The following is a 23,080-nucleotide window of genomic DNA, read 5'->3' as shown; positions in this document are numbered from 1 at the left end:
TTGTATATGGTGTTCCTGGATGGTATGAGGTACTCTTTCATTGTATTTCCTATCTTGTGTAATCTGAATTCCATAAAAGCAACAAACAAACAAAAAAACCCTACTCTTTCTCTTATCAATACTTTTTTTTTTTTTTTAAAAAAAAAAAAGCCCCAAAAATATTAATTGAAAATGTTTGTCGCTAACAAATGTTAAGAAGCTGAGAAAGCTTGTCTGAACACAAATATAGTCATATAAAGAGGTAGAGCATTTGAAATTGCTGTTGTACGTAGGAAGAAGCTGTTAAAATGCCATTTCATATTTTTAAATATTCATTTGCAGTTTCACTTTGATAGATGATTTTAAACTATTGGAAAGTCAACGTAGAAAATGTCTTAATGAATTTCCTTAGAAAGCCGAAGACTTATGCTGGAGTTATATGATAACAGATTTTTTTTTTTTTTTAAACATGCCTCTCTGTGAACAAGAAATGTATTTGGCTCCAAATGCCTATCTTTACTCATGCAACAAAGGTGCACTACTTGTTCAGCCACCATCACTGAGTTATTGGAAACAAAATGCTCTTTCAGTATTGTTACTGAATTGAATATTTTCTAGGCTCAGTAAGAAGACCAAGTATCCTTAGAGAGAGGAAAGAATAGCATCAAAATAACATTTTATTTCTAGAACCTCTAAAGTCTTCAATGTTTGTAGCATGTAATTAGCAGCTGAAGTACTGAATCCTGTATCAGACTAGAAAATTACTAAATCAGAAATAATTATTCTAGGTGAGGTAAATCAACTTTTCTCTGAGAATAACTCTGAATGCACTTGACATTCTGTGAGCTGTTTCCATGAAAATATATTACCGATTTCAATATTTTAGTGAAACAAATCAATATTTCATAATATAGGTAAAAACTCAATGACACCTGAATACTGAGCCTGCCCTGTGTGATTTTGAAAGGCGATGGGGAAAACTCAATCAGTTCTTTCTTCTTCAGGAAACAATATTTTAAGAATATTTTAATGGTTCAGGATCTATCCTGAGTTGAATGAGTGCAGATTTGTCTGGCTGGGGACAGGTAAGTATGCTGGGTCCAGGCATACTCTTCCTTTTAACCCTTGGGGATGCTATGAATGTAGTAATTAAGGCTGAAGTATTATAGTCATATGCATGGGCTCAGAGACATTTGTGGAAAGATACTTTCAAGGCACCCATGTGGTGCCTCTAAAGGACTTGCTTTCTCTTATTGTGAGCTATTACCAAGTTCATTTGGTGAGGAGCAGAGTCAGAGGTGTGATAACCCATGCATGTGTGGTCCCTGAAGAGCTGTACCAGTGACGTGAGCAGGATAAGACCTCAAGGAAGAAAATGCTAGCAAAGAGGTAGTAAGAATGGATGCCAGCAGTTTGTTACTGGTGGTCCAGAAATGGACCCTGTTGTTTACTTGGATGGAAGAGGTTTAAGCTGGTGGCTTTTCTGGTTGGAAAGGTGGCTCCCTGCCACTTACTGATTTGAATCTACCAGTTCCCAAACTGTGAGATTCTCAATACGCTGTTTGTGTTTCATCTAATTCCTGCCAAACAGTCCAATTTTTGGATGAATGACATGCTTCATAAAGTTAAGAACCTCCTTTTGTACCTAATGGTATAGTAAATCTCTCTCATTTACATGAAGTGAAATATGTTAGCTTTGCACTGGTGGTTCAGAAGCAACATGTTATTCACAAGCATCATATTATTCTATAGGTGAAATCTCTACACAAAAATGTTTGGGGTGACAGTGTTCTGATGTTTGACCTGGATTTATCTTTAAAGCAATTGAAACATTCTATATCTAATATATTTCTCCTCCTTTTTTTTTTTTTTTTATTAAAAAAAGCTGTTTCAGATGAAATCTGTTCAATAAATTCATACACTTTAAAACTGTACAAGTTATTCTCATACATCTTTCTATACTTCTGTTGAAGTCTTTTATTTTCACTAATATTCAGAGTATATTAAGGCAGTTCTGATATAATCCCTTATCTTGTATTCCTGACCATTCTACTACTAGCAGTACAAGTTACAATAAGAAAAATGCTCATCTCTGGGAGTTTTTCTCATGGTTTAATCTTAACAGAAGTTCTTCAAGGTACTTATGTGATTAAAGTAGTATTGCCAGTATCCTCTTGATTTAGGGAGATTAAAATTAATTCTTTAAGAATCATCATTATTTTGTTGTTAAAGAATGAGCCAAGAACGATAGCTGCTAGTTCTTTCACAAACATAATCCCTTATAGCGTTCTTTTTATTTATGCACAGAACTGCTGATGAATGAATGGAAGTAGGATTTAGTGGGATTTAAAAATACTCTCGGTAGAAAGGCTTAATTTAATATGCAAATTCTAGTGGGAATTTTCTTTCCCAAAGAGATTTTTATTAGCATTTAGACATTTTAAATGTACAAAACAGAGATCCTGCTCTAAAGCACAGAAAACAAGTCCCATCAAAGTATTTTTGTATTCAAATATAGGCCTTGATAGAAGCTGCATACAAAACTCATAGAAGTGAAATGTGGGCTTATTTTTCTTAAGGCTTTGAGGTGTCTGTCCTATCTCATTTCTGACTCTGTTTAATACACTCTTTGAATTTGCTTGATAGTCCCAGTAAAGCAGAATGTAATTACCCACAGCTGGTCAATTGTAAAGAACCATGAAGCAAGTGTCAGCTACTGGGCATTCATCCTCATATGGTCTGAGCCTTCTCTTCACAATCTGTGTTTGTTATCAGCAGTGATCCTGAGAATGAATGCCTTTCGCTTTCCATGAGTGACAGATTTGCTGCAGCTGTTCCACACAGGTGTGATAATGCAGATATAAAATTAGCTGTAAATCTGACTAGTTGAATAGGTTTATGCTACCACATGGCATCGGTGAACTTGTTACACCATCTTCTTCCCCCCAGAATTTAGTGGTTGTGAACAACATATTTGAAACACTCTAGCATCTTCTGTGTCTGTAAGGAATTATTAGCCTTAGAAAACCATTTTAGTACCTCTGGGTTTTGTAGCTGAATGCTAGGATAGGATCACAGACAGTCCTGCTGTGATATTGTTGGATGGATTTTGTAAAATTGAGAAAAATTGTTGGAATATTAATGTGGTAATGGCTATCTCTGTCAGCTGAGTTGCAAAAATAACAGCTATCAGTTACTTAGTACTGCTTTGGAGATTCCAGAGGATGGTTTACTGAGCCAGAAAATTGTCTAATAAAGTGACTTTTTGTAGAGATGTTTTGTGTAAATTTATGGTTATCTGCTGAATTACACTCCACGTAATTGTGAAAGAGTTTGAAAGGTATTTATTTCAGCCTTTTCTACTGAGGTTAGAGTGATGGGCTTGGATCAATTAATAAAGAAAATACTTTCTGAAGCAAAGATTGCTTTTTCAGAAAGATGATAACTTACACTCAGGAAGATGACGCTGCTGTTGTTGCATACTTTTAGAAATCTTTCTGCCCATGGTTTTTTAATATACCGACTTGGAAGATGAGTAGATAAAGGAAATATGTTCACAGGACTGTTATTGTACCTTCAATGGTGAAAAGCAAAAGTATACAGTGAAAATCATTGGACTTCTCTCTGATAAAATTAGATAGAAATATGGAAGTTTTTAACTCTTGTATACTTGTAAAATAAAAATACCATAAAAATACCAGTTAAGATGGTTGATATTTACAAGCATCATCTGTATATACATCACTGTATTAACTGAAGTGAATAAACAGCCAGTTCTGGACTCATAATTACATAGAAGTAAAGGTCATGCTAGCCACCAGATAACATCTGTCAAGATCATTTGGCTTGTATCTTTCCAAACTATTTGTGTTTCTTTAAGCCATACTGAAACAGCTTGAATTCCCTCTGTATTCCTGAGGCTTGTGTTTCATGTTGGATAGGCATCTTGGCAAGGCAGAGCGTGCCAGGAGAAACCCCAGTGTAGGGGATTGGTGTAATTTGGACAATCCCTGTAATGCTTCTCTACTTACCCAAAAGCATTTACTCAGCCAAATCTGTAACTTTTTCCAGCTGCAGCTGGCTGGAAGACAGACTCTGTTGTTGTCAAAGTGAACTTGCTGAAAAATCTGGAGAGGACTTCTACTGCAAATACCTAGGATGAAAACTACTGTCTTAAATCAGTTCTCTACAAATGTAGCAGCTTCCCTAATCAGTAACACAGAAATCTGCATCCCTCTGCCCCCCTTAGCCCATCTGTCAGTGTTTCTTCAGTAGGAAATGCATTATCAGACGAAGTGTACCACTAGGATAAAACTAGCTCACCATAATCATCTATGTAGCTAGTGTAACATTCTTTTCTTTTAGCCAAGGCAGTTTTTAAACATCATCTTAAATTTCTCCAAAAACAGGAATGCCAGTTTGCTGCATCCTGCTGTTTGTAGTAAGTGCTTTTGGTTTTGTTGCTTTAACATTTATATTCTAAGTGCAATTTTAACTTTTGCTGTAGCCAAGGCAGAGGTCTGGAAAGCTCTACATTTTGTTACAATTTACTATTCAGTTTGTAATCGTGTTCCAAAATTGTAGGGCATACTGCATATTTTCTGTTTAACTTCATTTCTAATTCAAATCCAGGCGTATCACATTCTTTTACCTCATGAGATATATACATCCCAGTGTGTGTATCAATATGTGTAGTTGTCTACCTACATCCTCTTTTTTGGACTTCTTCACCCTAGATTATTCCATATACCTGTTCTATAGCATACCCCACAAACAGTTGTATCAGCTCAGGCAGGCTGTGAGCTGCGGCAGAGACTTGGAAACAGGCAGAGAGATGAACATGGGAAGCTCTTTAACCGGTTTTCCTAATATTGAAATGGAAACGTAAAACTGTTCTTTCTTTGTAGAAACTTGTGATTGCAGTCTTAATTCATGCCAAATCTGTAGCATTCAGTGATAAAACAGAAATCACTCTACAATTTTTCCAAGCGAAATACTCTTTCTAATAAATCCTCAAAGTTATTTTTAACAATTTTTCCTGTACATGAAAAGATGATTAAATGTTGGTATATGTATTATCAAAGGACAGCCCAAAGTAACTATTGTTTAAGAGTAGTATTGTCTACTTTTGTATAGCACAAAGTCGTAAAGGGTTTCGTAACAAATTTCATAAATCCATGTGACTGTCTAGGTCAATAATTCAATAAGCACACAAGAGTATGTGAAGCAATGGGACAATGTCTTTAACTTTAACCTTTTTATGTTTCTTGAAGCATCACTGTGTGTTTATTCAGTCTTTATAAATCTGAATGGAAGAATGCACCCGAAAGAGCTGATAAATGCTTCAGATATAAATATGTCAGAGATTCCTGCAGTCAGAGTTTAAGGCTATAATGAATAATGCACCACCTAATCTGACCTTTCCTATTTCACAGACCATTACACTTCTCCAAAAGAGATTCCAGTATGGGCTCCTTGTTCAGTCCCTTATTTGGGATCGAAGCAAAACTGAAAGTGCCATTTATGCCAGTTCACAGGTAGTTAACATCACTGGGTGAGAGATCTCCTCAATTATTTTACAACTCTTACTGATTTTAAAATGTTATTTCTTTAGAAGTTTTTCCTTAATGTTTCCACTTTAAAGTTACTGCAGAGTATTGCTTATGTAGGAATATAAAACAGTGTTTCCCAAACTCATACCTCCTTATATCTAATTACCTGAACTCCTAAGGCCCCTTGTCTGTAATGTAGCGAAACACTTGTAAAAGGGCTGAAGAATTTAGGAGTGTGCCCAGCAGTGTCAGCAAACAACTGAGCTGATCCTATTGAGAGGTGGATTCAGACAAGATCATATCCAAGCATGACAGTAGAGCCAATTTGTATGTCAATGTATGCAAATGTATGCTAATTTAAATGGGTAATTTGGCAGGCCAAAGGAAACCCTATTTAGCTGCAGATGAGCAAGGTAACCCAAAAGAATACAAATTAGGGTAAAGTTGAAAAAAAAAAAAAGAGAGAGAGAGAGAGAAAACTTGATTAACTCTACTAGGCCCGCTGTAGCTGTCTGCTTGTTTATCAAAATTTCTGTAATAAATCTCTCATCTCCCTCACCTAATTTCTGGGAGGCCAGGTGGCAAACATGTAGAGAAATGCCCTGTTTGTGAGGCTGTGTGACCAAGTGGACTAGTTAGGCAGTGGCATGAAACTTTGGCAAGCGGGATTTATTCTGTCAGGCAAAACTGCTTATGCTAAGTGCTTTCTTCTAAAGCTTGTTATGCTGTACAGTTTGCTTGACTTTATTAAAAATGTTCCTTTGATTATTCAGGCAAGCAAAGGAGGAACACGATAGCTCCTCAAGAACATGTGCTGAAAGCTTTACAGCTTCCCCTGGATAAATACCCAGCTGGGCGCACTGAACTGTGGCAGCTGCCAGGGCACTGGGGTCTGTGGCTGTCCCACTGTGGCAGGCTGCGGTCCCTGCAGGGCATGACAAATGTTGTTCCAGGTAGTGAAATCATCTTGGGTTCTGGGAGTCCAACTAGGAAGGGGGTAGTTTTCTCAGGTTGTATGTTCTTAGATTTTTTTCTGCTTCTGGTTGGTTTTGCTTCAGTTGGTGCATAAATGATTGCCCCAAGATGCTATATTCTCTCCAGGCTTGCTCTTAAATACTATGTAAAATTCAGGCACAGTCATGTATCTATGATTACATCTGCTTCTATAGTATCTATAAAATCAGTTCTGTCCTTTTTGATTTGCAACTTGGAAGGAAAACCATGAAATAGAAATTTGTGTAGCTCTGTCATTCAGATGTATTTGCACTGTACATACTGATTTATAATTTGCCTTTAACATAAGGATCGCCTTACTCTGTGGTGCAAAATACTTCCGTTCCCGTATTTGTTTTCTCACAGTTTGAATGTTGTTGAATAAGCAGTGTTCCATGCTCATAATTATGATTTTCTAGATTTTGTGAGCCAGTCTAATGACATAGTAAATACCCATTTTCATACGGTACATAAATATCCAGTTTCATAATTATCTAGGCATATGTCATGCATATTGACATTCAGTAAACACTAATAAAATCAACAGAGTTTGTGTTTACTTAGTATGTTGTACTGAATAGCTGTAACTGAGTGCTATTAAGGTAGATGATGTATTGTGAAAAAGTGTACTGGGATCATTTCATTTATTTAATGTTATACTTTGCAATGTTTATCGCCTTTCAGACTGGGGAGTGTGCTGCATATGGTATCATTTTTCTGCTCCGTATCATGATATTGCCATGCTATTAGAATAACAGCATATTAACATTTGCCATAAAAGTGCAATTTAGTCTTTCAGAGTGAAATTCATGGCTGGGCATAGGGCCAGGATGAGGCTTGTGAATCTCCCAAGCCCTACTTCAGCTCTCACATCAGTGTAAAAGCATATACAAAATGTCATGCTTTCTTCCTTGTTTAGCCTGGTGAACAGATGCTTTTGTATATACTTTGGTATATACTTTTGTATATATTTGGTGAGGTTTGTGCTCTGAACTGAAGGGCGCTAGTCTAGACGTGTAAAAGCCTAAAATACATGTAGGTTCCCACTGCTCTTTCCCAAAACATATGCACAGCATTGTGGGGCAGTGCAGGACTTGGATAAAACACCCTGGGCTGTGCTTAATTCTTGTCACGAGCAAGGGAAGCTGGTGAAGTCCAGCAGCACTGGAGTTGCTGTAATTCAGTCTGTAGGAAAGACGGACCTTTGCAGGTATGCAAAGTAAGGGCAGCATCAAAGTAGTCACACATTGCACCCTTTGGATTTCTTCCCCATGAAAGGAAACAAAAACCTCCTTATAGAAGTGGTATTTTTTCTTCAGAAATCACTTAGAGCCTGTTATTAATGGCGGGCACATGGTAATCATGAGCCAACTGGCTGCCTGTGCCATACGTGCTGCCGGGACTGAAAGTGTCGAGTTAAAAATAACACCTTGCCGGTGTGCAAAGACATCTTTGCAAGGCTGAAAACATAGAAAAAGCCATTAAAAATCAGTGTAAGAGTGCAGGAACAGAGCTTGGGAAGAGGTATTTGATTCTGCAGATGAATGGTATGCTGACTCGAGATACAGGAAACCTAACATCTACTCTTGGTGAGCCAAAGAAACCTTATTAGGTTTAGCTTAAGCTTAGAAACCTTATTAGCTTTAGCCTAAGCTAAGTGCAGCTTAGGCTGAATTGCTCTCTGTCCACACTGCTCAGTCTGGAGAATGAGATTTGTAAAACTGTTCTGTCCTCCCTGAAGGTGTGGGAAGCTTGGTTAATTACTGTCTGTGTATTGCCTTACAGTCCTGAGGAGATGGCTAAGAAATGCCTGCTGTGCCCAAGAGCTGTAGGAATGAGTTAAAGCTGTTCTTCTGTGCACTTTAAAAGGCACTTGTCTCTTGAAATCCTGAGAAACCATTAGTCTGTTATGTCCTTCAAGGTGACAATAAGCCCAGCTTACCCAGATGAGGGAAGGCTGAATAAATGGCCTGTCTGCATGCTGTGACACGGAGTTGGAGCTCAACGCGAAAGGCATAAGCGTCTTTGACAGGATGCACACTCAATTACTGTGATGCCTGATGTCCTGGAGATGGAAGCGTTGCTGACCACCTTGAGGGTGTGATCCAGAAGGGAGGAAAGGAGGTTTAGCCTGCTCCGGTGAAAGATTATTCTAATTTAATTTCTCACCATTGCAGATATGAAACAAAATATTTCCTTAGAAATAAATAAAAGGGAAGAAAGCTATCCTGTATCTGTTTTAAATTATTTCTTTACAGCAGCCCATGATATACAATCAGTACTGCTTGTAGGCACTTTTATGGGCACAGTAGATCTAAACTTTACATAACTGGGAACATAAATTTAGGCCTTCTCCAGATGAAGCTTGCTATGCTATAAACCTTTTGTACAGTTTGAGTTCTATCTAAATAACCCTTCATTAAAATTCACACTGCAAGATGAGAGGGGTTGGGGAGGCTTAAGTGAAGATCAAGAAGATTAGAATAGAACGAACAGAAGAGGAAACTACAAAGAAAAATAAGCCGGAGTGGTTTGTGCATGTGGCTGATGCTGTGTGAGGGAAATTAAAAGAATTACTTTAAGAAGCTGAAGAAAATCAAAGGAGCACCACAATTCAGTAACACAGTATGGTACATTTCTTTCAAATTACTTTAAAACAACAGCTTGCCATATAGTCATTTTTGTCTCCAGTTGTTTTTCGTGCTGTCATCTTTCAAACTACATGTATATCTTTACATAAAGGACGTATGGCAGTTGACTCCCATGGGCACAAAAATCCATTCTCCTCATGCTTCCAAACTCACAGCAGTGAGACTCAAAGCGATCGGATCTCTGGGGCAGAAGAGTTATTCTCCATGCACACCCAGACTGCATTGCCTCGTCATGGGAACGAGCGACTGCAGATCGACTGCACCTCTCCAGGCAGCCCACTGTGGGCTCAGCCCTGTGCATCTGCCCCAGGGAAACTCATCCATTGCTAGCCAGTGTGTAAGCGCTCCGCTGCACCGTGCCCGAGGAAAATGGCATTTCTGTACAGTGGATGCAAAGCTGGCGGGTGGGATGCAGCTGATCTAAATGTTACCTACATTTGTGGTAGCCTGTGCTTAAGACTGCCATTTTGGGAAGAAAAAATCCTGTAGAAACTTTGCTTCGCTTTGACGGCCAAAAGGTTTCTGCAGTGTAATTTTAATCAAGTGGTCTGGTGGAATAGATACAGGCAGACTCCACAGGCTCCGCTGCTACTGCTCAGCTGGCAAGCTGTGTGTATGAGCCCAGCAGAAACTTCTAAAGGTGCTTTCCCCCCCTCCTTCAATCTCAGTGATAGACTCATCCTGAGTCTTTAAGAAGTTGAACACTTTTATGATAAGCTTCTGCAATCCCTATTGATATGCAGATCAATAAACATGGTTTGTATTTTAAGAACAAATATTTCTTCCACATGCTGTTTCAGGGGGAATACATATTTTGATATTTGGGGCCAATCCCGACATTTATGAATAATTCCTATTGACTTGGATCAGAGTTGGTCACTGCAGCGAGAATGTCTCTTGTGTCCCTAGTCTGATCAGAAGGATGGTCTGTTTGCAGTGTGGAGAAAACTGCACGTCTGGTTTTTGTGAATCTGTGGTTGCATTTATCTAATCAACGCAGTACGTCTCCTTCCCAGATCCCCGGCAGGAGCCATTCTACACATAACTTTTGTTCGTGGATAGTCTTTGGAACATGGTGCTGGGTAACTGTCTCCTGTTTCCCAGTAACTGAATCCAGAAACCCCTGTAATAAGGAGCTTTGTATAATCTGTGGGGGAGAATAACCTTATTAATGAACAATTCGAGGATAAATTTATAGTTAGGTTATTTGCTTGCATATTGATGCACAGGTATGCGGTCACACGTGGGAGAATTGCTGAGGAAAGCTCAGCTTAGAGAATCGGCTTTGCTTTTCTTTTTGGCGACAGCATTCTCTGTGCTTAGTGAGGCAGAGGTTTCAGGTATGGCATGTGGAAGTTGCTGTGCATGCCTGAGGCCCTTTGCGAGCTTCTGGTGGAAGGCAGCTCCTGCAGGGTGTGGCAGGGCAGGGGCAGTGCCTGCAGCAGCACGGGCAGCCGAGATACAGCTCTGCAGCTGCATCAGCCTACTCTGAAAAGCACGCCCAGATGCTCAGCATTGCTTCCTGAGCTGCAAGGGTGTAGGGTAAGACTTGCTGCAGGGAGCGCTGAGGTGATTTATAGGAAGATATGTTCCCATCCAAAGGATTTCCAGAAAGTACAAATCAAAATTGTTCCCTGGAAATTCTTGAACTAGAAAAGGACAAAACTTACCAGCTGAATAATGTGCTGTGAATGGTTTGTTCATGTCTCGCCCTCCTGTTTTCTAAGCACCTGGGTATTATAACAAATTACCAGGTAAGGGAATTATTCATGCCGTGGTTTGAAACAATCCTGTTGTCTTTTGCTGTGGATCCAGCCTACCGAGCTGAGTGATAGCTAGAGCCCTGAGCTGTCTAGAAATATTCTCAGTTATACGTTTTTTTTTTTTATTATTATTTTTCTAAATTAAATATCATCTTTTCTAGTAGTGATGAGAGTGGTAAGTAGGCTCCAGGGTCACTGCCAGTGCCCTGCCTAACGCACTGTGACAGATAGGAGCAGCTGAGCAGCCTGCCTGCGTAACCATGGACTTGATGGTTACTCGCTGGGACGAGCTGCCGCAGGGGGCTATAAGAGATGATTGCTGTTCAGGGAGCCTTCTCTGTGGGGAGTTGTACCCGTTTTGTCGTGGGGAATGGTTAGCCTGTTGCAGGGAGGAAGCTGCAGGCCTGGCAGTGTGCATCATGCGCAGTCCTCAGGCCCCTGGGAGAGGCACGCATGGGGCACTGCAGGCGTCCCCGCTGCCAGCTGCATGGCTCTGCCAAGTTTGAGGTGCAGAAAGGACCTTTTACATGCTTATCCCTTGAAGCAGGAGGCTGTGATTTGTCACCAAGTTAGTAAAATAGGCTCTACAACTAACTTTCCAGTGTTTAAAGAGAGATTTTTTCTTTCTAATATATCAGTACCTCCAACAAACAGCCTATGCTTCAATTATACGAATAAGTTTATTTGATATGTAGGTTTCTGCTATATTACAAAGATTTTCTGCTTGTGCTGCTCAGTTATGAAAGCAGAGTTCGTAACACTTAAATTTGCACATATTGAGGCACGGTGTGTTGATCCAAATGTTGTTCCCACATGGGAAATTCCAAAGTCGTATTCCGCAAAGACATTTGGATCAACACAGATTCACAGAAAAATGAATGCTTCCTAACAGGGAGCAGTGCTACTTCCCTGGTAGTGTGCCACCAGGTTTTGTTGTGTTGATGCTGTGTAAGCTGTTATTTCATGTTCAAAGGTATTGGAGTCCAGCCCACTGTTACTAATTTAGAAGGACAGGATTTCTCCAGGTATGATATCTACGCTTTAGTGCAGTAATTTTGTCAGTAAGACAAACAGCCCTTCAGAGGTGCTTTTCTTACCCATATCCAGCACCCTTCAGTCGTCTCTTTCCCTCCTTTGACTGATAGGAGTGTAGACATGTTGCTGTTTAAATTGCTAACTAAATGAGATTAATCCTACTGTAAGAAACATTATCAGCTTGTACTAATGCATGTATGATAATTACACTTTATGAAAATTTCATAAGCAAGTATGGTAGTGACTTTTCTTTTTTTCAGATGTGTTTATTAATGTTAGAAAGGAAGTTTAATTTCTCCCTAAATTTCTTGGGAGCACTGTATTTTCAAAATCTGTTTTGTTGAAGTTACTCTGTGAGGAGGAAAGGTTAGTGTTTGTTTTAGGGCTTTTGATTAAAAATCTGAAGATGTTTCATTTTGATAAAACATTCCTGTATGATATAAAACACCTTTTAAATCAGCAGTCGTACACTTTTGCATGTTGCAGAAGAAGGCTCGTTGTATAGACAGGAAAGTGTGCTACCAGCAAGTGGGTACAGGAGTGCAGTGGCTGAACGTGTCTGCTTATCTGGGCTCCGTCTCTGCTGTGAGTGATGTTAAAAGCTAACAGCGACTGTTTTAGCAAGGTAGGAGAGTAACTTCTCTCTGGTCCTGTTGTAATGTACTTGTTGTTCCCCTGCTTTATCAGTTCTTGAAACCTCACAGGTGTTTTTTTGTTTTGCAACCAGTATGAAAAACAAGGCAATTTGTTATTCAGCTCCACATGGGCTTATATTGTAAAGCAGACTTGTTAGCGTATATACAATATTTATAATAATGAGAACACTGATGAGACTTAAGGTGGTCTCAGCTGGTATATTGGAAAAATCAACAAATCAAATGGCCTCTAAATAGATTTGGCAAAAATATCAGTGCATTTATTTTTTTCTTCTTAAACAGGAACACTTTTCTACATGTTTTTGCTTTTTCTATGAGCCCAGTTTGAAAGGGTTTAAAAGAGGAAAAAAGGAGAGTCTCAGGTTTTGTGAGGAACAAAGCTTTTCATGCTTTCAGATACCCATCTCTCTGCCTTACGTGACAGCCCACTTTAAGAACTAGTTATAGACATTTTATTAGTGTTAGTTTCTTTCTGTACGTGTCAAAATAGGTAAATAGCACCTCATTCTTTTTCCTCAACAGAATACTTCCCCCACCCCCCAAATTTCCAATGAAATATGGGGCAAGCCTCATTCTTTCTTCCTCAGTAAAATACCCCTACCCTCCAACTTCTACTGAGAGAGTGCAGCAAGCTGAATAGCCACCACGTTACTCTCCCTTGCCAGAAAGCAGCCACAGCACGGACACCAACTTTTTGCAGAGATGTTTGGGTTTTGCTAGCAGTAATAGCATTACTTATGGTTAAAACTAATACCTTTAAGAAACAAGTATTTCTGGAAGCTATCAGGTGTCACACCAATGACTTGAACATTTTCCTTTGTATTTTGTTCCTAATTACTGTCATCCCTAAAAATCCTTCATCAACAGATAAATGTTTTTCTGTTATGAATACAAAGCCGGGCAGATGAAGGAGCGACCCCAGACCAGCGCGAATGCGGTACATGCTCCGACCCCCAGGGGCATCGACAGCAGCCCGCTGTCAGGTTCAATCTTCCAGGGCCCAGAGCAGGGAGTGAGCATAAAGGAAAGAAAATAGTGGGAGGGAAGAGCGGGAGAAAAAGACCGAGAGCTTGCAGGGTGGTAAAAATTGGACATGGTGAACAGTTGTAAAGCTGGGCTTGGTGTGAGGCTTCAAAACTGCAAATTTGCCAGTAAGCACCAATGGTGAGTAAGAAGGGATCTACCAAGCAAAGCTGAGAATGGGGATCATGCACCTGAGAAACTATTGATCTGTCTTTCTGAGAAGTAACAACCTTTTCTCAGATTTACCGCTTTAGACTGACCCATAGCCAGAACTGCAATTAAGCTTCAATATATTTTATAAAAAATAGTACTTAGTTTACTTTCACAGAAGTGAAGAGATACAATTGCACAATGGTGGTTACAATGGTAGAAATACATACTGTTGATAAAATGTTTGCAAGAGATTTAAAAACATACTATACAGCACCACATCTGAAATTGGTCGATGGCAAAATGAGTCATACTCCATGTTCACGAAAATTAAATTCCTAAATCTTTCCTTTAGAATAAATAAAAAATATGATGTGCAATATGTCTGCTACCAAAATGTTTCCTGATGTTGAACAATAGATTAAAATTAAAAATGAGGTAAAAAAAAAAAAAAAAAGACATTCATGCATTTAAGCCACCATTAGTCTCTGACTCTACAATAAGGCAGATCATAATCTTTTTAAAACTGTCTTTAGCCACTTAAATCCTCTTTAGTGCTTTTCACAATAAGGTCCATTAAGACCTTGTAGAATCATGAGTTAAGATGCTTTTATATCCAACAGGTCATTTTTGACAGGCTCAGTCATATTTGAAATGCATTGTGTAGTACAAAATGTTGCTTTTCCTTAATGGAAAAAGGAAATGTAAATTAAAAGGAATGGAGAGAGATGAAGGCTTTAGAATTTATCACAAATGACACTGCTTTGAGGATGGGAGGTGAGGGAAAGGAAAGGGAAAGAGAATTATGTATCATCTTCAGTCTTAATGACGTGGAAAAGGGTGACATTAAACAGGACTTGGTGTCCATTATTCCAGGCATAGAGAGCTCTATCCCTCGCATTGTAGTCAAGCATGGATATATGAAAATACTGATTATGGAAAGGAATGTCTGTGTATTCGTAAGTGGAGGTTTTGGTGGAGTAAGAGTAGTAGACCTTGGCTCCTGTTAGGTGAGAGTTAGTAACGTACAAGGTGCCACAGATCATGAAGGACTCTCCAGCACTTCTCTTTGGGTAGCCTGTGCTCCAGCTCTTCAGCACCTCCAGCGTGTCTTGGTTTAGCTGGCTGATGACAATGTTGCCTGCATTCTGGTTGGTGGCATACACAGCCCATAGCCCAATCTCATCTGCCATCAGGTCAATATCGGAAAAGCCACCCCAGGTGTAAGGGTAGACATTGTGAAAGCCGGCATACTCAAGGCTACGCTGTGCAAGCACCCGCCCAGTGTCAAAGCTGTATTTGATGATGATGTTGCTCTGATACTTGTTGAAATAGAGGGAGCCGTTGTAGACAACGTGGTTGGTTCCTGCCCATTTGAATGGAAGGTTGTATGTCCGTGATTCTGCCCCACTGACGAAGTCTGCAATTGATTTATATTCGCGGACAATTTTATTGTTAGTGTAACTGTCCATGTACCAGACCTGGAAAGAAAACAAAGTTTGGAAGTGAACACCTGGAACACAGTTTGTGGCACATGATCATGATATGGCACGATGGATACATTGCCAAAAAAGACAGAAAAAGGTTTTGGGTGTGCAACAATCTATCAAAGTACAGTATTGTCCACCTTCCTGTTAGAAAGGCATTGAGGAACTCTTGAATTTCTACATCAAAACTTACCTCTACAAGTGCACTGTCAGGGAGACTGTTACAGCTGCAGTGCCTGCAGTTATTTAATGTTTGGGTCTCTGCTGTATGGGACTTTCTGAAGATATTCTCAGAGACCAATAATTAAGGAGAGAGGTGGAAAGGGCATGTGAGTTAAGCTTGGTTTTATGCTTAGAAATACACTTGGCTGAATTTTCCTCAGCTGAATCTTTGACCAGTGAAAAATGGTGCACAAAACCATTGTAATAGCAATGAAACCAGTAAAGTTTGGGAACCACATTTCCCTTAAAAAAATAAAGGAAAACAAATTCACTTTTTATTTAACATTCTGTATCCCCCGTTTTTCCCATTTGTCTTTTCTCCAGTTAGTTCCTCTCAGAGGAAAAATCAGATCCTGACTAACAAAAGAGCAGAGCAATTTCTGCAGACGTTTTTGCGCAGATTTCAAAAGCCCCATTAACACACTACATGCATGGACACCAGCAGAGCTCCCCATCTTCCTGGTAGCTGAGATCCTGCAAGGAATATGGTTTGCTTCTTTCCTTGGTGTGCATGGGGCAGCCTGCGTGCTGCTCTGAGAGGGTGGCACTGGGGGAGCATGGGGAGGGCCTGTGCTGAGGACTGTGGAGCAGCCCCATGGGTGCTGAGGTGGCAGGAGAGACTTCTCGGACAGCGCTGAGCAGTGTCTGCTGATCTCCCACAGGTATCCGGGACTGCTGGTGGCAGCTGCAAAATGCTGTGAACACGGTGGGTAGGAGGGAGCTGCATGGGAATCTTAAGTTATTACCATTTGTATGCTGCCTTTCCTATCAGCTGTTGTCTTTGTTGTTGTTGTTCAAAAGATTAACCTTTTGGATCTCACAGGAATGAAACCTACTGTTTTGGCTTCAAAAACACTTTGAGGAAGGGAGAACCCCTACAAAGACGTGTCCATCTGGGATCCTATCACAGACTGAAACAATAACATAGCTTACATATGAGGAGGCCAGTGGTCTGAAGACCACTTATTTGGGGCTTAATTCTGTGATTTTTGACTGTTGTGTGTTATGGGTTCTGCTCACTGGTGAAACTGTTGATGTTTCTGTTAAATTACTTAGGTTCTTAAAGAGCCAAGGTCAATAAAATGGTAGAGAGAAAAAAAGCGTGTAGCCATTTCAGGTGGATGTTATCCCTAAACAATGTAACGAAAGGGCACAAATGTGCTCAGCTATCTTCTCTCTTTGGACATTTCCTAGAGGGAAAATCTCTTTTTAAAGATTTAAATCAAGCAAGTAAATCTGTAAAAGAACCCAAAGATATTTCAGCGCCTTAACATACTCGGTTGTTTTTCTCTGATGCTAATGGATCTGTCATCCAGGCTCCAAATCGGGTTCCAGATATCTTGACTGTAATGGGGCCTGTAATTTTCATCAATTTGCCACATGCTGAAATTAGAAAAACAAATCCATTAATGCAAATAATTACACAACTCTCCTTGACATAAGACAGAGCACAAGACCAATTGCTCAAAACTAAATAGTGGCTCCAGGGGATTCGGGATTAGGTTGAGGATGGATTGTCATCGCTGTATGAACTTTTCTCTATTGAACAACAGTACAAATAAGTTAAGAAAAATATTTGTTTTTGTTTTTATGTATTTTAAAGCACGGTCACATTTTTGGGACATGAAAAATACAACATAGTAAAGTATCTTCCCAGCTGAAGTGAATAACATTTAATAATAAATGAAAAGACACAAAAAAACCCCTTATTTTTGTCTTCAGAAAGTTCAGTGAAAAGTTAGGATTAATGGATGTTTGTGATCAATGGAAAACAATACTTTGGAGTTTTCTATTTTAAAGAATCTTCTGCTAACCAATTGTAGAAAACATATTACATAATTTTTTATTCAGGAATTTTCTATAGATAGTATCACCGCTACTTCGTGTGCCAAGCGCTGTTTTTCTACAGTGATGAACTGCAATTAGCGTGGAAAGTGGAGAGCTGTATCTTATAGTGGTCAAGTGCTTTTTTATTAGGGAACTTATACTTTTATAAGTAAATTGTCTAAGAAATGGGCATTACGTAAACTCAAACCTTTGCATGGGACTGAAATACCTTAAAGAAAAATATCAGTAAACTAATAGTGAATAGAAAGAAATTAAGATAAGAAGTAATCACTCTCAAATTTGTGGTTTTAAGGTTAGCAAAACACAAGTGTAGTATGAGTGAATGTGTGAGTTAGAAGGGTCCGCTAGTTGGGTAGCTTTAACACACTGTATGGACATGAGCAGCAAAATGTATGCAAAGAATTTGGAACTCTGAAACCCACCATTTTTTTACTAAATAAATAAACCCACGCAGCAAACCAACACTGGGCCATGAAATTCAGGGTCCGAGCTGACAGCAGTTGAGCAGCCCGTGGCAGAGGCGTGGGGTGCAGGGAGCCCACCTCTGGCACATGGGTAGGAGCCTGCAGCACGAGCCAGAATTGCAAATCTCTCTGTGAGGGCAGCTGTGTGGAGCTTGAGGAGGCAGGTGGAGCAAACAGTACTGCAGAGGCACGTTGGCAGCAGCCATCCATCCGGTTTGGTGTGGGCAGCTGCAAAACCATGAGTTTTGCTGAGGCCCAGCAGAGCAGTCACCTCAACGAGTGCTGCAGCATCCTGCGGGTGTGTCCCCATGTCTGTGCACTCTGGCAGGCTTTCTCAGCTGTGTGTGGCAGGTTGTGGGGAGCAGCATGCACCCACCTGCCCGCAGGAGAGATGTATGAGCAGGCAGTGGGCTCACAGCCCGTGCTGGCCATTGTAGGGATGCGCACACAGCTCTGCCTGTGGGGCGTGCGTGTGGCTGGAGCTTTTTGGCATGAGCTAGAGAAGGGTGTTCAGAAATGTGTAGGTTTATTAATGTTTCTTAAGTGCCTGCTATTGTTCATCTGTTTTATCACTTATATTGATCCTGAACGTATAGTTCACTGATTGCCGGTTAAGTTTGTGTTGTCATTAACTCAATAAAACTCCTCAGTCCTGATTTGGTTTAACTGTATGAACTGAGCAGCTTCCCCGTGTGGCAGGAGTCAGATGCTTTTAGAGAATGGTCTTTCAGAATGGATTGAGCAACTGTTCAACATGAAAAAGAGATGACATTGTACTTCAGCGGCTAAATGGTCGGTAGTGTGAATCTGGGGTCTATCCATGTGATTAAATTTTTATTCCCAGATAGCATGTAGTGATATGAAGAAAAGAAGACAGCTAGGAGATTTGCTAGGTAGCTGAGGGGCAGCTGAGTGAAAAAGTGACAAAGCTTCTCTTTTCAGCATAATGAAACAGAACATCTTGTAAAAGGCATGAGGATGTTTTTATTCTCCTGCCCTATAGTCTGTCCCATCTTTCCTTGTTCATTAAACACTCTCAGACATCTGCCTATTTGTGATATATCTTGATGGAACAGCTATTCAGAACTAAGTAATGTTACAAGTACTCTTTCCACCTATGGTAAACCAGTCCCGTTATACCCATCCTTTTCATCCCATCAGCAGGTTTCTGCTATAAACCTCAGCGGTACCTGAGGTCTGTTGGCCTACTGACAGGCGGCATGGGCAGAAGGAAGGAAGCAGCAGAGCTCAGTGCCCACCACTGTCCTGGCACGACAGCTGCCTTGCAGCTTGGAGAAATTTAGGCACAAGAGCTTAATACATGACCTAAACGTTGGAGGACGCTTCGTGTAAGTCTATACCCTGCTATTGCAGACAGCCTCTTCATAAATTTGTTAACGTGGCTGCAAAAATGGGAAATAGCTGTTTGCACTTGCCCACCCTCACCCTTACTCTACCTGAAGCTTATTTCACAACCTCACTCTTCAGTTCGTTTGAAAAATATTTGGAGTCAAGTACATAGGTGTCATCAGTCTTCTGTTCTGAGCAGTCAGATCTCAAACCATTGCTTCCAGACACATGCAGACTGGAACCAGACACCAGGGAGGTCTTTGAGCTTGCAAAGAGCTGCTTGAAAGAACTGGACAGGCCCCAAATCATGTCTCAGCTGAACAATCAACTTGATAAATCAGCTTATGTTGTTTTGAACTGTTTAAGGCTGCACAAGGAACTTTTATGGAAATAAATCATCCCAAGTGTTCCCCAAATCAACTGACGTTCTAAATACTGGTCCTGAATACAGTGAACCTGTGCTGGCTGATGATCAGAAGGCAAATGTGAGACAATAGGCTTATACTACAACTAGGAAATGCAACCGAGGCCACATTTTCCTCCCTTCTCACCGAAATCCATTTGAAATTCATTTCACACTTTATTCTGTCAAAGCTTTAGACAGTTATCTAACATGGTGCTGCTTCCAGTATATGATTGGACTGTAAAAGAATCAGGTGAATGTAATTAAGAAAACAGTAACGCTGAGCTCTCATTCCTCAAGAGAATGGTATCATGCTTTTCTCCAGTTCTGTCTTTTGGAGCCTTACTTTCTAATGTGTTTACCCATTTGTTACAGAAGAACTGCAAAACATTGCCAAAATCAGGGTCATTTGTGGTTTTGTTCCTTCTGAAGTAGCAAGTGTGCTGCCTGTGCTGAAGTATTATTGACTTACTACTACAGTTAAATAAGTTATTGCAGATGAATAACACAGCATTTTGATGACATGATGCTATAAAATGCAGTTTAACACTGATATAATTAGTGTTACTGACTTTATGAAGATAATTCCTTTATAGCTTATCCAAGCCCAGTCTTTAATTTGATACAGAAAGGAAATGAATGAGAGCTCTTTCAAGAATAAAGCTCAATACAGTCTTTAAGAGTTCACTGACAACGCAAGGTGTTTTCTGTGTAGTTGTAAATACTTCCAACTTTGTATTAGTGCAAGAAAATTTATTCTTTCCTCCACCAGAATTGGAAACAGCTTCTCATCTACCTAAGTGTGAAATGTGTTGATTTAATCCCAGCCTATATTTGCAATGTGAACCTTATAATTGTTCATGTAACTATATTAAAATTGATCTTGCATGCCGAGGTTTCTTGCTAGGGTGTGGTGATGCTAATATATTGAAAAAACAGTATTATTTACATAAAACATCTGTGGCATGGCATGTCTAGGAGTCTGAAATTAAAAACAAACATACAGACAAACCAAACACCCCAAACTCCAAAGAGTTTCCCATTGAGACTTTTCTTTATCTTGGTTTCTAGGTAGGAAAGCATAACATAGAAAAACACCATATGAAATGAGAAGCACTTCTGAGCTAGCATCTGTTAAACCTGTTAGGGATTGTCTTAGACAACCCGGGGATTCCCAGCTGCCTCAGTACCCTGGTGACTCTTAGAACCCTTGGGTTTTATTCTCAGAACATCTTTATCAGAGGATTCCTGCTTGGGAAATGGGAACTGTCTACTGGGTCTGTCGGCTTCAAGCTTTGTTACCATTTTGGCGGTTTCTCTAGTCCTTGGTGAATCTTTGAAGAGACAAGAATACATACAGCTGTATGACATGGGGGGTCAAATTCTATATCTCTGTCTCAAGCCCCTGTGCCTTGCTACCTGGCAATGGGAAGGAGATGGTAGGTGAGCTTCTCACATTGTGTGGCAGAGCCTGATGCGACTTCTGGTGGGTTTTTGAGTTAGAGCTTGTCTGGGTCTCATCATATGAAAAGAAAATTTTGAGGCAGAGTAACTGAGAGCACCTGCAGTACGCTATTTGAGGTAGAATATTGGCTTAATTGGGAGGGGAACAGACCACCAAACTAAAATAAAAAGAGCTGAATTAATGGGCACAAAATTATCTATATAGAGAAAATTTTGGTGCTGTTTCATTCTTTCAGTACAAATAAAAAAGGGAGCTCTTTCTTATGACGTTCAATAGATATCTAATGAAAGAAAGGTTTTGTGTTTCTAGCAAATGTCAGAAAGTTCAGGAACATAGAGAATAAATAGGAAAAAAAAGTGATATTTCTAGGCATTTTTCTCACCACTAAAAGGTTCAGTTGGTGTTACATAGAGTGGGATTTTTAGAAGCAATGTTGGTCTCTTTTCCTTGACTTTGAAAGAAGCAGCTGACTATCTGAGAAAGTCCTAATGATAACTCATTGTAGTAATTGGAAAATCAAACCTCTGAGAATTTATCCATTCTAAATGGGACTGTACAAGGAACATGTGATGCACAGTCTGGGTGTTTATGGCCTCTCTTTGTAACAGTTTTGCACCATGGACTTCAATAACTTTGCTTGTGATTTTGTGTATTTATATTAGGGAAGAAGTTAAGCATGAATTGGCCATTTTTTTAAAAAAAAAAAAAGTAGATGTACTGCTTCTGTAGGCTGGAAATGTCTGTGGGGCAGAAAACATCTGGAAGGCTGTTCCGAAGTGAGCAAATACCAGGAGAAGGTTGTGAAAACCAATTGGACAGAAGCTATTTTGAAGATAGCTAGGAAAGATAGTTGATATTGCTAGCTGCCATGATGCAAATGAATATTGGTAGCTGCTACATATACCAAGTGAGTGTATGATTTATAGCAGGACTTGAAAGGGAAATAAAATCAAAGCAACCAAAACATCCTCCTGAAGTGTTCATAAGCATTATTATTCTATTTATTGGAGGTAATAAAGAGGGGAAAATGAAGTGAGTATTTTTTTTCAGTGGTTGCACAAACCAATTGCAAGTACTTTATTTCTTTCACTCTCCAGCTTATGATCAAATTTGTTGTAACATTTCTTTCCCTCACATTACAAAGTAGAATTAGTTCTTACTTAATTGGTGCACGTCTGTTGTCATACATAATACAAATCCAGGAAGCTCTACAGTCTCATTATTAGAGCTTGCTGAGAGGAAACTCTGGATCCCTACTGCATGTGTGCAATGACTTGCTAGGTAATCTTTGGCAAAGTCACTTTTCCTTCCTGACTTGTTTCTCCATCTACAAGAAGGTGATAATGATACATCTCTCCGTTGCACAGATTTGTACTAAATGATATTTGTAAAGCTCTCAAAATCCCACTGGGGAGGATGCCTTGGAAGTGCAAGTACCCTTGCAATAGAAAGTAATCTTATGTGTGCAGTAATACATCTTCTGCTACTGATATAACAGCATTTCTTTGGATAAATGGAATATTGTACTTTTGAAGTTTTAACCAAAAATATGAATGTAAAATCTTGTTTGGATTTTGTTATAAGATATATATGTGAATGAATCCAATGTGTATCTGCTTGAACCACTTATTTCGTAAGCAATATTTGGCAGAATATTGGCTTCGATGAATGCCAGCTAGGTCATTTTATTCATTACATTAAACAGATTATGACAAGAATCAAAGGGTCCCAGACTTACTGTGCAAGCTGCATTGTCTTACACAAGCACGTACGTGGCTGCCAGTGACAGACCTGTACGTGCATAAGTGTATGTGACCTTGTGGTGTGCGCAATGATATGCACTGTCTCTACAGGTTTAATTGCATGCACTCTTTTAAAATTTTATGGCTAAATTTCTCAGCAGCTTTAGCCTGAATTTTCTCTTACTCCAAAGAGAAGGAGCAAGTTTCAGTCAACACAACTGCTATGGTAATCATTACACCTCAGTGAAAGGGAGACAACTGCTTACTGTATGCTAATGAGCATTGAAAGTGTTGCCA

At 39.7% G+C, this 23,080-nt stretch overlaps 1 protein-coding gene across 3 annotated transcripts in view; it reads right to left on the bottom strand.

Moving 5' to 3' along the window:
* Positions 1-14,249: 14,249 nt before the first annotated feature.
* The window catches only part of OLFM3 (olfactomedin 3), a 58,633-nt gene continuing 49,802 nt past the window's right edge, over positions 14,250-23,080 (bottom strand). For all 3 annotated transcript variants that reach the window (XM_032192339.1, XM_032192340.1, XM_032192341.1), the window contains 2 exons: positions 16,788-16,894; positions 14,250-15,283 (listed from right to left, as the gene is read on the bottom strand). In XM_032192339.1, the coding sequence (XP_032048230.1) occupies positions 14,606-15,283; positions 16,788-16,894 (785 nt within the window). In that variant the 3' untranslated portion in view covers positions 14,250-14,605. The remainder of the gene's footprint in view (positions 15,284-16,787; positions 16,895-23,080) is intronic.

The sequence above is a fragment of the Aythya fuligula genome, chromosome 8 (genome assembly GCF_009819795.1).
Source record: "Aythya fuligula isolate bAytFul2 chromosome 8, bAytFul2.pri, whole genome shotgun sequence".
Classification (NCBI taxonomy): Eukaryota; Metazoa; Chordata; class Aves; order Anseriformes; family Anatidae; genus Aythya; species Aythya fuligula.
Note: the sequence above shows the minus strand (reverse complement) of the source record. Positions and strands in the feature narration are given on the sequence as shown.